Below are 14,265 nucleotides of genomic sequence, written 5' to 3' on the forward strand. Positions count from 1 at the left end.
CCTTGTTTATACCCCTGACATAGGAAGTGAAATGACAGGGCTCATAATAAAGTGTATAGTTTTGCCCACCCTTCCGCACCACAGCCTAGAGAAAATTAAGCAAGAGCCTTACTGAGGTTTATTATGGAGCCATGTTGATGAAAATTCCACATATTTGCCTTTTGAGTTAATAGCATCAATTCATCAGAGATGCAACTGATTGAGTGCCTCTCCTGTAATTCTTTGTGATCAGTTAAAGAGACTATACACACATAAGACGTGGTTACATTGAAAAGCCCTCAGCAGCTGAGCATCAAAAGAAAAAGATGGTGCTTTTGTCTAGATAGGTACTAGAATGTCCTATCCTTTGGCAAACAAGCAACACATTTCATTCAGTGTACTGCCGAAACATCTGACTTGTTTTTTTAAATGTGCTGCTTTGTTCACCACTCGCAAGGAGTGATGACCTGTGTTCTTCCACCTTTATACCCGGCCCTTGTGCTAGACTCCAATACTAGTTGATAGAGCACTGTAAAAAGTGAGGGGTTGTAACAGTAAACACTCATTGGAATATTTGCATACCCACAATACTAATATTTAATGCCTCAACATATGAAGTGCATTTTAAGAATGTCATGACTCTGCATGTACAAAATTATTTTGCAGTGCATATAAGATTGTTCGCAACATACCCCATCCTTATATCATTGTGTAGGATTACACAAGTGCTCAGTGAAACAGTTTTTGTATGGAAGCGAGTTACCATGAATGTGTGAAGGTCTATTCCCAAAGGAACTCTTAACACTTGGAAACGATCCAGATTGTGCGAAAAGCATTTTCCTGTCTGAATATACGGTGCCTTGATACTATGGACGAGTAATCCCAGACATAGTCCATACACATTATCCCTTGTAGGCTAAGCAAATGATATTGCAATGTTGCCCTCCACTTATAGGGTAATGTTAGTAATTCTAAAGTAGGAGACGCTAAGCATCACATTTGTCTTCTCAAACTCTTGAGAGGGAAAATTTGTATTTGAGTTTTATGTGTTCACTTACAAGGGGTCGCTTCAAAGCACCTGCGTGACATATGTACAAAGAAGAGTAAGTATGGGATAAGGTTACACATCCAAGTAGCCTGCTTACTTACAGTCAGTATCCGATATTTGAGGTTTTAGTTAAATTATATAGTGTCGGTAAAGCTTTCGGTAAGGCACAATGAGTAACAGAAATTCTGGCATGTGAACGTTATTCATGTTACAACAAATATAAAACAAGTGGGTGCAGGTACATGTCTGCTAACCTTTCGCAGAGCCAAGGGAGGAAGAGTCAAGGTTGTCCGGAAGTATCTTAATGTGTTCTCTGGAAGAAGTTAGTCATAAGGTAAAAGTGTGATAGACTTAGGTTTAGGAGTCATGGGTGAGGAGGGAACATTATTTAGTTAATGTGTGCAGGCATAACTTGGTTAGTTTCTTCTGTTCATGGAGCTAGTTTTTCATATTAGTTTTTAACCTCTCATGTGCATTTTGCCGTTAGGGATTTTAGGTCTTTTTACAGTCACCCTTGCATAGTAGTGTAATGCAAATGAGCAGAATATCAAGACTAGTTTATTTTAAGAGAAAGAACATTTCAGGTAATTGCTGTGGCTTGTCGCTTATTAAATCTTTTTGAATAGGTGACAATTTGTCTGTGTGCGCTGCTAAAAATCTTCTGAGCGGCACCCTGAAGGAAGCTGGGCAAGCGCACTTGCGCACAGATCAGAGGGAACATTGTCTGTGGGTACTATTCAAACAGAGTGACTTCTGTTTGCCATAAGCAACGTTTTCTTTTGCTTAAACCACACCCAGCACAGCTCCTGCAGCTCCCCTCTGAAAGCAGTTGGGTGGATGCATCGTGTGTGATAGTTTCAATGTTAATAGTATTTATTCATGCAATGTTTGTCAGATACCTGTATATTTATTTATTTAGGCAATGTTTGTATTGCATACATAAATAAATAAATAATCCGGGTCTATGTATCTGACAAACATTGCGTAAATAAACAAATAAACCGGATCATGGCTGAGAACTGTAACTTCCTCTGGTGACCCCTTGCACAGGGTCACCAGGGGAAGTTACAGTTTGCTCGCGGGCGCTTCCTTTTTAAACATGTGTTTCCCCAGCGCTGACTCTGACCGGATCCTGAGATCTGGCTACACATCTGGTGCCAGATCTCGGATCCGGTGAGAGCCGGCCCAATCACCAGTGCTGGTGCTATGTACATTGTCCTAATATGTGAAAAGGGGGACATGTTTTATACTTCACTGTTGTGTATTAGTGCTTAGATGTGTGCTCTAGTTGAGTTGTTTGACCTAGTTTAATTGTTGCCCTCTGTATTTTGCTCCTTAGAATCACAGATTGTTTGCCTATGGAATACATTATTCTCCCCAACACTAATACTCGCTTCTTCACACTCAAACACACTAAATGCAGACCAACTATGCCACTTGCATCAAAGATCAGATCTCTACACCTACAATGTTTTGGCCTGCATCTCCCCTCAGCTCTAGCCATCATAGTCACTGGTGGGGGATCAGGGGAGTTGGCGGGGGGGGGTGTTTACAGCTTGTCCACATCTGCACTATGCCCTTGACACTCACCAACTAGAAACAGACCCACACCACACAATACCCGAGTACTACGTAAGTGCGCGCATCAAGGCAGCAGAAATCTTGCCTTTTTCCCTCTCTCCGCACTAGTCCAAGCCACACCACTCCCTTTCAGATCTGCAAGAGTGCCTAGAAACCACGCAAAAGTCAGCAATGTTCAGTATAAATCGCAGCAAGATAGCATAGCCGCTTACCTGGTTGGCAATCTTTATCTCTGTCAAAGTCTGATTTTTTTTCAGTGCTTCCACTAGCGCCAGGATACCAGCTCCCGTGATGAAATTGGTTTCTACATTAAAACTCTTCAGACATTTGTTGACTTTCAACATTTCTGCAAAAGCCTAGACATTAAGAAAAATACATGCATGTAATGCATTATCCATAGTACTGTTCAACTGAATCAAAAGTCAATTCACTCTTATCATTGAACCTACCTCAACCCATTTTACAATTATACAATATTTATTTCGAGGACAATTCCTCTTTAAATTGCAATACATTTGACATTAACCCAAAATAAATATATATCTGAGTGCCATGCAATTCTACATTACATTTTATATAAATTTAGAGGCCATTACCAGCACAGCGATCCCAGGTGAGCTGCAGGGACCCCCTACTCCATTTTGCCACCTTGTAGCCTATAGTGATGCCCCCATGCGCCCCAGACCCCCTTGTGTTGCTCCGCTTCCCCGTTTCCTCTGCTTCCCCCTTCCCCTTCCTCTGCCTGCTTCCCGGACCTCCCTCCACCATGATTGGCCAGTCGGGCCTACTCTCGGTTTGGGTTTGCAACTACACCGTGGGATAACGCCATTACCAGCACAGCAATCCCAGGTGAGCTGCAGGGACCCCCTACTCCATTTTGCCACCTTGTAGCCTGTAGTGATGCCCCCATGCGCCCCGGACCCCCTCGTGTTGCTCCGCTTCCCCGTCTCCTCTGCTTCCCCCTTACCCTCCCTCTGCCGGACCTCCCTCCACCATGATTGGCCAGTTGGGCCTATACTCGGTTTGGGTTTGCAACTACACCGTGGGATAATGCCATTACCAGCACGGCGATCCCAGGTGAGCTGCAGGGACCCCCTACTCCATTTTGCCACTTTGTAGCCTGTATTGATGCCCCCATGCGCCCCGGACCCCCTCGTGTTGCTCCGCTTCCCCGTCTCCTCTGCTTCCCCCTTCCCCTCCCTCTGCCGGACCTCCCTTCCCCATGATTGGCCAGTTGGGCCTATACTCGGTTTGGGTTTGCAACTACACCGTGGGATAATGCCATTACCAGCACGGTGATCCCAGGTGAGCTGCAGGGATCCCCTACTCAATTTTGCCACCTTGTGGCCTATAGTGATGCCCCCATGCGCCCCAGACCCCTCGTGTTGCTCCGCTTCCCCATCTCCTCTGCTTCCCCCTTCCCCTCCCTCTGCCCGCCTCCCGGGCCTCCCTCCACCCGTGATTGGCTGACTGTCTGGTCTTCACTGACCCAACCTAGGCAGCCCTCTGCCTGGCAGCCCCTGTGGTTAAGGGCCTAAGGCAAAGGGTGGCTCCTACAGAGGTAGCTTCAAGATGTGTTTGCAGGTGCACGCAGGGAAAGCCAATGAAGCCAGCAGCCAACAGACACCAACAAAACTGTAAGTGTGGCAAGGGTGGGGTGTAGAGCAATTACTCTACTCCTTGCCATTCTACCTCACCTTCCATAACGTAAACTCCCATAGATTTACACCATGTACACCTAGAGAGATTTGTGACCACTAGCCTAAATCCATTCTTGCCTGAACTGTAAATGTTGCATTTCACTACACACTAACGTACTAACCAATGTTAACTAGGGTCACACCTATAGAGGACGGTCAAGATCAGCTTGCGTCGCATCCAGACAGGTATAACAATGTTAGCATATGCCAGACTAAGATGGAATTCTTAACTTAACCTGCGTCGGATCTGGATAGAAATGTGAATGTTAGCATATGCCACACTTATATGGAATTCTCAACTTAGCCTGCGTCGGATCTAGATAGAAATGTGAATGTTAGCACATGCCACACTTAGATGGCATTCTTAACTTAGCCTGCATCGGATCTAGATAGAAATGTGAATGTTAGCATATGCCACACTTAGATGGAATTCTTAACTTAGCATGCGTCGGATCTAGATAGAAATGTGAATGTTAGCATATGCCACACTTAGATGGAATTCTTAACTTAGCCTGCGTCGGATTTAGATATAAATGTGAATGTTAGCATATGCCACACTTAGATGGAATTCTTAACTTAGCCTGCGTCGGATCTAGATAGAAATGCGAATGTTAGCATATGCTACACTTGGATGGAATTCTTAACTTGGCCTGCGTCGGGTCTAGATAGAAATGCGAATGTTAGCATATGCCACACTTGGATGGAATTCTTAACTTTGGCCTCCGTCGCATCTACACAGGATTTGAATGATGGCATGCGCCACACCTAGATGGAATCGTGATCACTGGCCTGCCTCACATCTAGACAGAATATTGGGGATTGGCAATGCCACACTCAGATGGAATAGTGAATGATAGCAAGCATTGCACCTAGACACAATTGCAAGGACAGCAATGCCAACCAACCAATCCACTAACAATTTCATCCCTCTGCATACACCTCTCAAACTCTAACCAAACACAACCACAAACCTAAAACACAGCAATCCGCACAAACTTCACTACACTGCAACAACAAAAAAACCACACATAGACCTGCACAACAGCACATGACGACTACCGACCCTAAAACACCCCAAGCCCAGCCAACGGACCCGCCGGGCTGAGGCTGCCATCAGCACATCACTGCTCTCTTCCACTTTTCCAGCTTATTCCCACTTACTCACCCCCTTCTCCCTTTTTCAGAGCCGCCAGAGTGCCAGGGGACCACTCCGGTGGTGATAATGCGAGGTACAAATATCCTTTTACATTAACGTAAATGCCTACAAAACAAGTAATTTTCCCTCCATTTTTGAGAGTACTAAATTTGGTTCTATCTCACCCTCCTGCGCATATGGTAGACTTTAATCGTGTCTTTTAATAAAGCGCAAATCAAACTCTGTTGTTGGTTTCATTGTTTCATTTGGAGAACGTGTTGTAAACCACAAGTTCTCCAAATCGCAAATAAATAGGAGTAAACTTACAATCTTTAGTGGTAACATAGCCATTTTAAAGGTAACCCCCCCCCCAAGATTACATTACCAGTGGTCCAGTCTTTATAATGATATTTAAAGTTATGGGAGGGTGTTGGCCTCCTAGTCAATGAGGATGCTCAAAACAGGGGCATTACCACATGGTAATCCCGCCATCTGAGCCTCCTCATAGCAGAAGGCTGCCATCTTCCCCTGTCGGGTGCACGGGTAAGAAATGGCCGTGTCCCCTTCCCCCACCTCCCTTTTCCACATATTTTCCCATTTCCCATCCCACCCCACTTACCTTGCACCATGGGCCCTTGCTGATGCAGGAAACCACAGTGTTCCCGGCAGGTCCCTGCAGCCTCGCAAATTATTGTCATGGAAAGGGAGAAGGGACTACATTGTGCTGGATACTAATTGCAATATTACCCTTGCAGAGGGAGCTTTACCTGGCCCAATAATGCCACCTTACTCGGACTCGGGTAATATTGCTCAATTAAGATACTTCTAAACATTGAGACATATCTCTGATAGCCAAATGTGCCCTTGCAGTTCTCCCAAGTGCCCAGTTTGTCCCAATATGTAGCATAGATTTTCAATGAAAAATGCTGTACAATCATATCGAAAAACAAAACCATGTACCTCAAGTGCCACTTCTATGAATTGTTTATTTATTTATCTATATACAGGTAGGAACAATGTTCAGTTGATCACAAAAGAAAGTACTATAGATAAGAAATTAGATTTGACGGTAAGTAGTGAGCTTCTTACAATGCGGTGAGTTTGAGTGACATTCTGACAAGGTTGTGGAGGGCAGTAAATGGAGTCACCAGGGACAATACATTGGTGGATTTAGACCGAATGAGGACAATCAACATTGGACATTTTAAAGTGCAGTTCGCTTTGCTTTTGATGTGACCATGATGGGTGAAGTGCTAGAGTGGAGGCAGAGAAACTGAGGGACACAGGCATGTTGGATGCGAGGGAAACAGATGAAAGGTAGGTTATGAGGGTACCTCAAAGGTCAGGGGGTAGGCGTTTAGTTTTTTGTTTTATCTTATTAAAAAAGGTACCACAGAGATATCTAAACAAGTAATAGGCTGGCCATCACACATAGAAATGCAGTCATTAATGATTTTTTGGTGGACATGTCCCTGAAGTATTTTCAATGATAGTTATTTAATCGTCTTGGTATTTGGCTCGAATGGAGCATCAAAATATGGCAACGCTCCTAGTAATATTTAGTATTCTTGGACCACCGATTGCACAAATTGCACAATTCTTTGCTGATGGGTTTTTTTTTTAACCGAGAACCAGCATTCTTGGCTATCATACGAATCGTATCTCTTGATTCAATCCAGTGGGTGCTCACTATCCTTTAAAGTCCAGATCTAGCAAGGCTAAGCCAAGAGGCATTTTAACAGTTCTATGCCTTAACACATTATAAATCATTGTTTGTGAAAACCCAGTAAAATGTTATTATTGAGCCCATTGGTCCAGCTCCAGATAGGGAATACATACAGAGTGAATGTCATGATAAAGGTATTTATAAAAATTGGCACATTCAGATCTGGCCGACTGCCAATCACATGTGGGGTTCCACAAGATTCAATTGTCTCCCCAATAATCTTCAATATATATATGGAACCCTTAGGAACTCAACTAAATGACCCAAAAGTAGCCATCCATCAGTATGCTAATGTCGCTCAGCTGTACCTTTAGTTCAGTGCTCGCCTAGCAGAAATCCAAACATGGATATCAAATGCCTACCTCAAACCTAAACCCACCAAGACTGAATTTGCCCTCATCGGTCCACCCGCCAAACAACTTGTTCACCAATGGCTTGGTGGCATGCACCTGGAAGGATTAATCCAGCAGCTGTCAAACTCAGCCAAATCCTCAGGTTTGGGCTTAATTGTTTGCAGGAGCCTTTCTTTCCAAAAGCATACAGCCAAAACGGCACAAACAACCTGGTTAAAGACCTGCATCATGCCACGAATTCAACCCCTTCGCCCCCAACACATGATTTCTGTACACTGATCCAAGACCTCCGGATCTCACACTTCGAGCAAGGAAATCCATCCATACAGGGCTTTCAGCTGGCACCTTGCCCCCTCAAGACAGTCCACCATGCTGCAGCCTGCCTCATTACAGGCACCCATACTGTGTCGCTCCTACAATGCGCAAGCTACACTGGCTCCCCCTCCAAGTCAAGGTCATATTCAAAACGTCTTGTACCATGTAAAAGCAGTCTCGAACAGAACACCAACTGACTTGGTGGCTAATCTCCACAGCTCTGGAGTCTCTCGCACCTCCAATAGCAAAACTATCAGAAGGTTAGAGTCTAATCTAGCATGTGACTTGCAAGCCTTTCTTCTCCTGCCACACCTCGACCATCTGGAAACCAATCCTAGCAGAGCCTCGAAAAGCCCCCACCATCCTCAATTCTGAAAAACACTAAAAACGTGGCTCTTTCAACAATACCTGCCAAATGAATGCAAATCCTACCCTCCCTTGATAACTGTGCTACTGTGTAAAATGCCACGCCCAGTGTAAGCATCCGCCCTCTATAAAGCACTCCAGTGTTCTCGTGTTAGGTTTGTACTATAAGCAATACAAATAAAAAATAAATAGAAAATAAGTATAACTGTATTCACTGTAACCCACTAAACGTTTGGGTGAAAAATAGGAACAATAAGGGACGGAAATTAGACTAAACATTTAATGAGTATTTAGAACATTGCCTTAAATAAAGGTTTATTCTAAAGGCTTATTTTTTAAAAAGTGTTAATAAAAAAGGCTCTGGAAAATCCTACATGGATTTTAAGGTCCTTTAGCAAGACAAGATTGGGATGAAAGCTTTAAAAGTTACATGTTGGTGCATCGGGAGGCTGATTCTGCCGAGAAGCCTTGAAACACTTTGAAGCTTTTTCTGCAGACAAATGCACTCATTTGAGGGGTGGTCGAAACAGTCTGATGTCCCTCGAGGAACTTGAGAGTGCTTGTGGTAATACAGCCTTGGGGTGATGAAAAAGCTCCAGTGGGCAGAACGTGTTCTTGGCAGCAGACTCAGACTCATGAAGTTGCTGTGATTGGTGTCCTGGGCCCTTATGCATCCTGGGGCCCCTGACCTCCCACACCTAATCACCCCAGCTTCTGTCTACATTCAGCACTTGCCTAGACACACCCTGCATCCTGGAAGCTTGCACTTCACCCAGCGCGGCTTCAGGCCGTGTAGCACTTACCATGCCTTGCACTTCATCTGTGGCTCACCTACAAGAACGGACACTCCAGCACCTACCCCCACTGCCCTCTTCCCTGATCCACTTGCACGTTCTTAATACTCACAAGGCATAGTAGGTTCGTCTTTTCTTCTTTCCCTGCACTGTATTTAATATTCTTGTGTATGTTATGTGTTTCATTCTCATGTTTCCGTCCCTTTGCCATGTGGGCGTTTGCTGTATAAGCACCTAATAAGCAAAAAATAAATAAATAAGTCCCCTTTCTGAATCACTTCTCTATCTCTCGCTCTCTCTCTCGGTCATTTTGTTTCAATGATTTGTTTGAAGGAAAAGTTAATTCAAGTGGCCCATGGTCATGGATCGGTTAGAAGAAGGCTCAACCCTCTCAGCTGGGTTTGATGGCAACCATCAGTGGAGAAGTAGGAAAAATAATGATTTCTCAAACCAACCCTGCTTTTGAGTGGGGGGTAGCCATTGGCTCGGTTCGAGTATAGTGCAATGCAATGCTTTCAAATCATTTTGACATCTCTTGTTAGTGACCTACATGTCTTCTAGTCAATGCCCGCAATGGCAGTATTTGTCCTAGTGCCAGTGCGGTCAGTGCCAACATGGTACTTCTTTCTCCGTATGTCAGGTGCAGCTCCTGCAGGTTATTGCTCACAGTATCTTGTTGTTCCTCTTAAATGATCTTTGGATGCGCTGGCAAGTTTTCTTTAACTCACAGCAAAAGAGGCCAGGGGAACCACTCATGCTGCTTATCAGTGCTTCGTGCATGCATGCCAGTTCCACACCAATGCCATGCAGAAAAAGCATGCTGACCCTGGTGACCAAGAAAGCAATTGCCATCCCTGAAGTGCTTCCTCACTCTTTAACTGTTAGGGGGCGCTGTATCCCAAGGAATGTTCAAAGCAGGTGGGCAGGAGCCTGTCACTAGGGGACATTACCTTTGTGATTGGTGTAGCTTTCAAGTAACTTTAGTATCCAGGCAGAACCTTTCCTGGCATCGACCACACATCCCTTCCAGGAGTAGCAAGACTCGCTTGTGCACATGACAAGGCGTCTCCTTTAGCAATGGGTGCCCAGTCTCATTTTCTGGTATGGCAATGTACTCTGGGGAGGGTGGCCTTGATAAGACCCTGGGCTTTTCATTGTGAAAGGGAAAATCAGACACGTTTCTAGAAAGAAGAAAGTTGTTCAGTGGAAAGGTAATTAAGTGAGGTTGTGCCAAAACCTGGCGCCATGCTTCCTAGAGAAAATATATCAATTCACCAAGGCAAAAAATAAACTTATGGACAGCAAAAGAAATTCATGGTACTTTGCACTGGTCTCACTGGGCTTTAGAAATAGTAACAACAATCACACAGTGACTTCCCCCTCTCATGTTGATGACATACTGGGGCTTTAAGAATGGTAACAAGAAACAAAAAGTGACTACCCCTCCTGAGGTTAATCCGGCGAGTTGGGAGAATCCCAGTCTACTGCGCGGCAAATGGGGAGATGTGTGGGTCGCACCGGGGATAGATAAGAAGTGCGTCTCTCTGGCACACCCAAAGGGATCGCGATATAGTGCAAGCACACTGTCACATCAGGCGCCTCACACACACTTAACAAGAAATGATTACTTCCATTTGCACTTGGTATCATGGAAATTGAGATTTGTATTGAAACCACAAAGAATAATTTTTTTCCCCATTTTATAACATATTACGTGACTTTGTAAACTTGTTAGTACACGAATGAATATATTTGAACTATAGCGATTAAAGTAAGTGCATTGATTTGTCTGTTCCAATTTGTAGAGATATGTGAATTGGCTGATGGTAAGCCTCTCAATCAAACTTGTGTGCCCAACCCTCCTGAGGTTGAAGACATACAGAGACTTTAGAAATGGTACGACTTTGCTTTGGCCATGGTACCACTCATTATCTCTCAACCCAAAGCATATTCTGGCTATGGTTTTCTATTTTCTGTTGCAGGTCTTGAACTCCCACAGTTCATCTGCAAGCAACAACAAAAAATCTGGACCGGGGCCAAAAGAACGGAATGAAGAACATCCAGGAAATGAACTGGAAATGTACCTTCCAAGTGCAAATGATACTCCCAGAACCCGACCTGGCAACCCCAGGTGGACCCTAGGCAAAAGAGAGGGGGCAGAAGAGAATGACCTGGGAGTGAGGAGAGACTACATGGGGACAGGAGAGACACAGAAACCCACCAGCTGACAGACTTATTTTTATTTACAAAGATTATTAGAGTTTATTACAGCTCAGAAAGACTCACGAACTTCACAGAGTAGCATTGTTGCCTTAGGGAAGTATTTATCTACCACAGTAGCAGTGATCATAAAATTCTCCATTCTGATGAGAGGTAGAGCTCAGAATAGGTTGATTTTTCCAGTTACTGCTTGATTTTGTTGAAAAGCGCCAGAATCAAACTGGTATATAATAATAATAATAATAATAATAATAATAATAATGATAATAATAATAATGTCTCATCTATATAGTGCTATGAACCCTCCGGCATCTGAACGATGCTTATTATTAGCCACGATATGTGGAGCTCATTTATCGACCTTGGAAGGATGAAAGGCTGAGTTTGGCCCTGCCGGGAATCCAACCTATATCTTCAAAGAAAGAGAACAGCCTTTTGCTGTTATGTTTTCAAGAAATGAGGAACTTTGTATGCTTAGTCAACACTCCATCTGGGTAGGAATTGCTTACGCATCAATTCACAGCTGCTAATTATTCTACTCATAGTTGTCATAAAGCAAATCGTGGAGCTATGAATTAGTGAGGATGCCCTTATATTCAACAACACGTAGGGTGAAGTTCTACAAGGAAGGTGGGGAAGCCATGTAATATGACAAGCAAGGTGTAACCACAACTCCAGGCGTGATATTGAAAATAGTTTGGCCATTCGATAGATCATATAGACCATGACTAACATGCATCATGCAAAATGCAGAATAATGTAACATAGGCATAGAAGGCCAATGTGTAAGTTAACCTCTCTTTGGATGTAATCCGCGTGAGGCTATAGGATAATTTGTGTGTGTCGCTCTAAAATTTGGAGTGGTCATTAAGCAGAAAAAGTAGTTAACAATATTATCATATTTTTATGTAGTGGTTCATACGAGATTTCTCTTGATTCTGAGTGCTGTCATTATAGGTGTTTACCATCTGGTGGAAATTAATTTGGGATGTAGAGCTGAGTTGGTACTGATAGGTGTTGAACAAGTCCTTCCGGCTAAACACAGATATCTGGCACCATCATTTAACTTCTTGAGCTACCTTTGCAATAAAAGGCAGTTTATTGGCTGTTATCAATGTACCGTAGGCAAGCAGGCACATATCTTGATTGCATAGGTTATTTTCCAATGCTGGTGGGATATCAGTTGGAAGTTTGATAGAAGCATTTAAGAATTCATGAATGTGTCTTAGAACTTATTAAAAAATAATTGTTTCCTGGGGAGTCAGCCCAATGAAACGGTGTGAATAAGTGGATCAAAACCCAATTGCCTTTTCCATCTCTGTTGAGTGCATGCAAGTTGATTTGATGACTGGCACCTAATTTCCACTTTTGATGGAATAGAATACTTGAAAGCATAACCTTAGCACAGAAAGATCCCATAGATGATGAGGTCATACCTCATATAAGATTGGTGTAGACATATCGGTGTGTGATCTTAGCTCAATCAGTTTTGTGACCTTGAACTACATATCAGGAGACCGTTTGATTTTGCTACTTCACAAGTTGAAACATTAGCAACAGTAAAGGAATCCATTAGAAGGAGCTTGAGGCTGCAAGGGTAGTATAGCTCAGGGGCGACGTGCTCGATTTGAAGCAAGACGATGCAGAACAACACAGGTTTTAATCCCGGGTCCTCACTTAGAAGCCTTTTCGGTATTAAGCGCGTTATAAATAACCAATTATAATGTTATAAAAGTAGAGGGTTTTTGTGGCAGCTAATAGGGAATCATTTTAGAGGAAGCTCGGGCCACTGGAGGGAACTTGAGGCAGCCAGTAAAGGGAATTCGATGCAGCTTTTGCAGGGAACTTCAGGCCGCAATGGCGGCAACTTAACTGTTCAGCAGATGGAAATGAGTACAGCCAGTGACAGTAGCTAGAGGTTGTCTTTGAATGCAACTTGGAGCAGCCAGTGGAGGGAGCTGGGTCACAGTATAGAAGGATAGAGGCAGTCAGCGGAGCAGCTGGAGACAGCTAGAAGAGCAACTTGAGGCAGCCGGTGGAGGGAGCTTGAGACAGCTACTGGAGGGTGGCTAATGGAAACTTAACTGTTTAACTGTTTCAGGAGGTCAATGTGGTGAGTCTAGTCATTTAGTCATAGCTTTAGCACTGCACCAGCAGCTGCCACTTGTAGTCCACAGCCTGGCACCCAGAAAACATTGAACACTGTGGGCACATATCAGTGGTTAATAATGGACTAATGTTTATCTCTCTTTGCTGCTGACCGCTAAAGGTCAATTTCTAGTCTTCCTCTGCCTGCCTAGTGTGTGCTAATTGTTTATTATGGACCATAAACTGAATTGACCCTTTCCCTTTAATTTTCAATTATTCACTGAATAAGGGCTAAGCTTGGCATAGCACGCCATAAGCTGCTTAATAAATATTGTAATTGATCGGAACGTTCAACTTACAATGGCAACCGGGTCATTGCTCCGGGTGGCTGCAAGGCTGAGCTTGGTCACGTGGGTGTTGGTTTCCAGCGCCTTTGCAAATTCTATCAGCGTTGGAATCGGAATATTCTGTGGTTTCAGGAAAAAAAAACACGAGGATCATTAGAACTAAAGAAATCGACAGGAGGCCGACTTTCATTTCCATTCAGATCTCAAGCATGTTGATGATCAATCATTGGTATTCAATTTTGATATGCAGTTTGCATGCTAAGTATTGTCAACAACATTTGACCATAGATTAATCCCAATACTGCGCTACTGTTAAAATATATCAGGCCCAGACCAAAAACTGCTACCCACACCCTGTACATCACTCTGCTGCTCTTGTGTTAGGCCCACACTTTAAACAATAAAGTACAAAAAATAAAATATTTAAGGATTTCATTTACAGAAGCTGGGGGAGTAAAATACAGCAATTTGAATACGATGCAATTCAGTTGTATATTGATACCCCAGCAGGATGGAAAACATGAAATGGATTAGGAAATGCTCAAAGATGCACGTGGGCGGTGGCAGCCAAGGCTTACGGCAGATAAGCAGAAAGTCGTGCACTTGGGTTACA

At 43.6% G+C, this 14,265-nt stretch overlaps 1 protein-coding gene across 7 annotated transcripts in view; it reads right to left on the minus strand.

Annotated features, from left to right (window-relative positions):
• The window catches only part of LOC138504370 (tropomodulin-2-like), a 462,370-nt gene that overhangs the window by 29,142 nt on the left and 418,963 nt on the right, over positions 1 to 14,265 (minus strand). For all 7 annotated transcript variants that reach the window (XM_069624820.1, XM_069624821.1, XM_069624822.1 and 4 more), the window contains exons 7-8: positions 13,665 to 13,772; positions 2,821 to 2,964 (exon numbers count right to left, since the gene is read on the minus strand). In XM_069624820.1, the coding sequence (XP_069480921.1) occupies positions 2,821 to 2,964; positions 13,665 to 13,772 (252 nt within the window). The remainder of the gene's footprint in view (positions 1 to 2,820; positions 2,965 to 13,664; positions 13,773 to 14,265) is intronic.

Source organism: Ambystoma mexicanum, chromosome 11, assembly GCF_040938575.1.
Source record: "Ambystoma mexicanum isolate Mex_15411 chromosome 11, UKY_AmexF1_1, whole genome shotgun sequence".
In the NCBI taxonomy this organism is placed as follows: Eukaryota; Metazoa; Chordata; class Amphibia; order Caudata; family Ambystomatidae; genus Ambystoma; species Ambystoma mexicanum.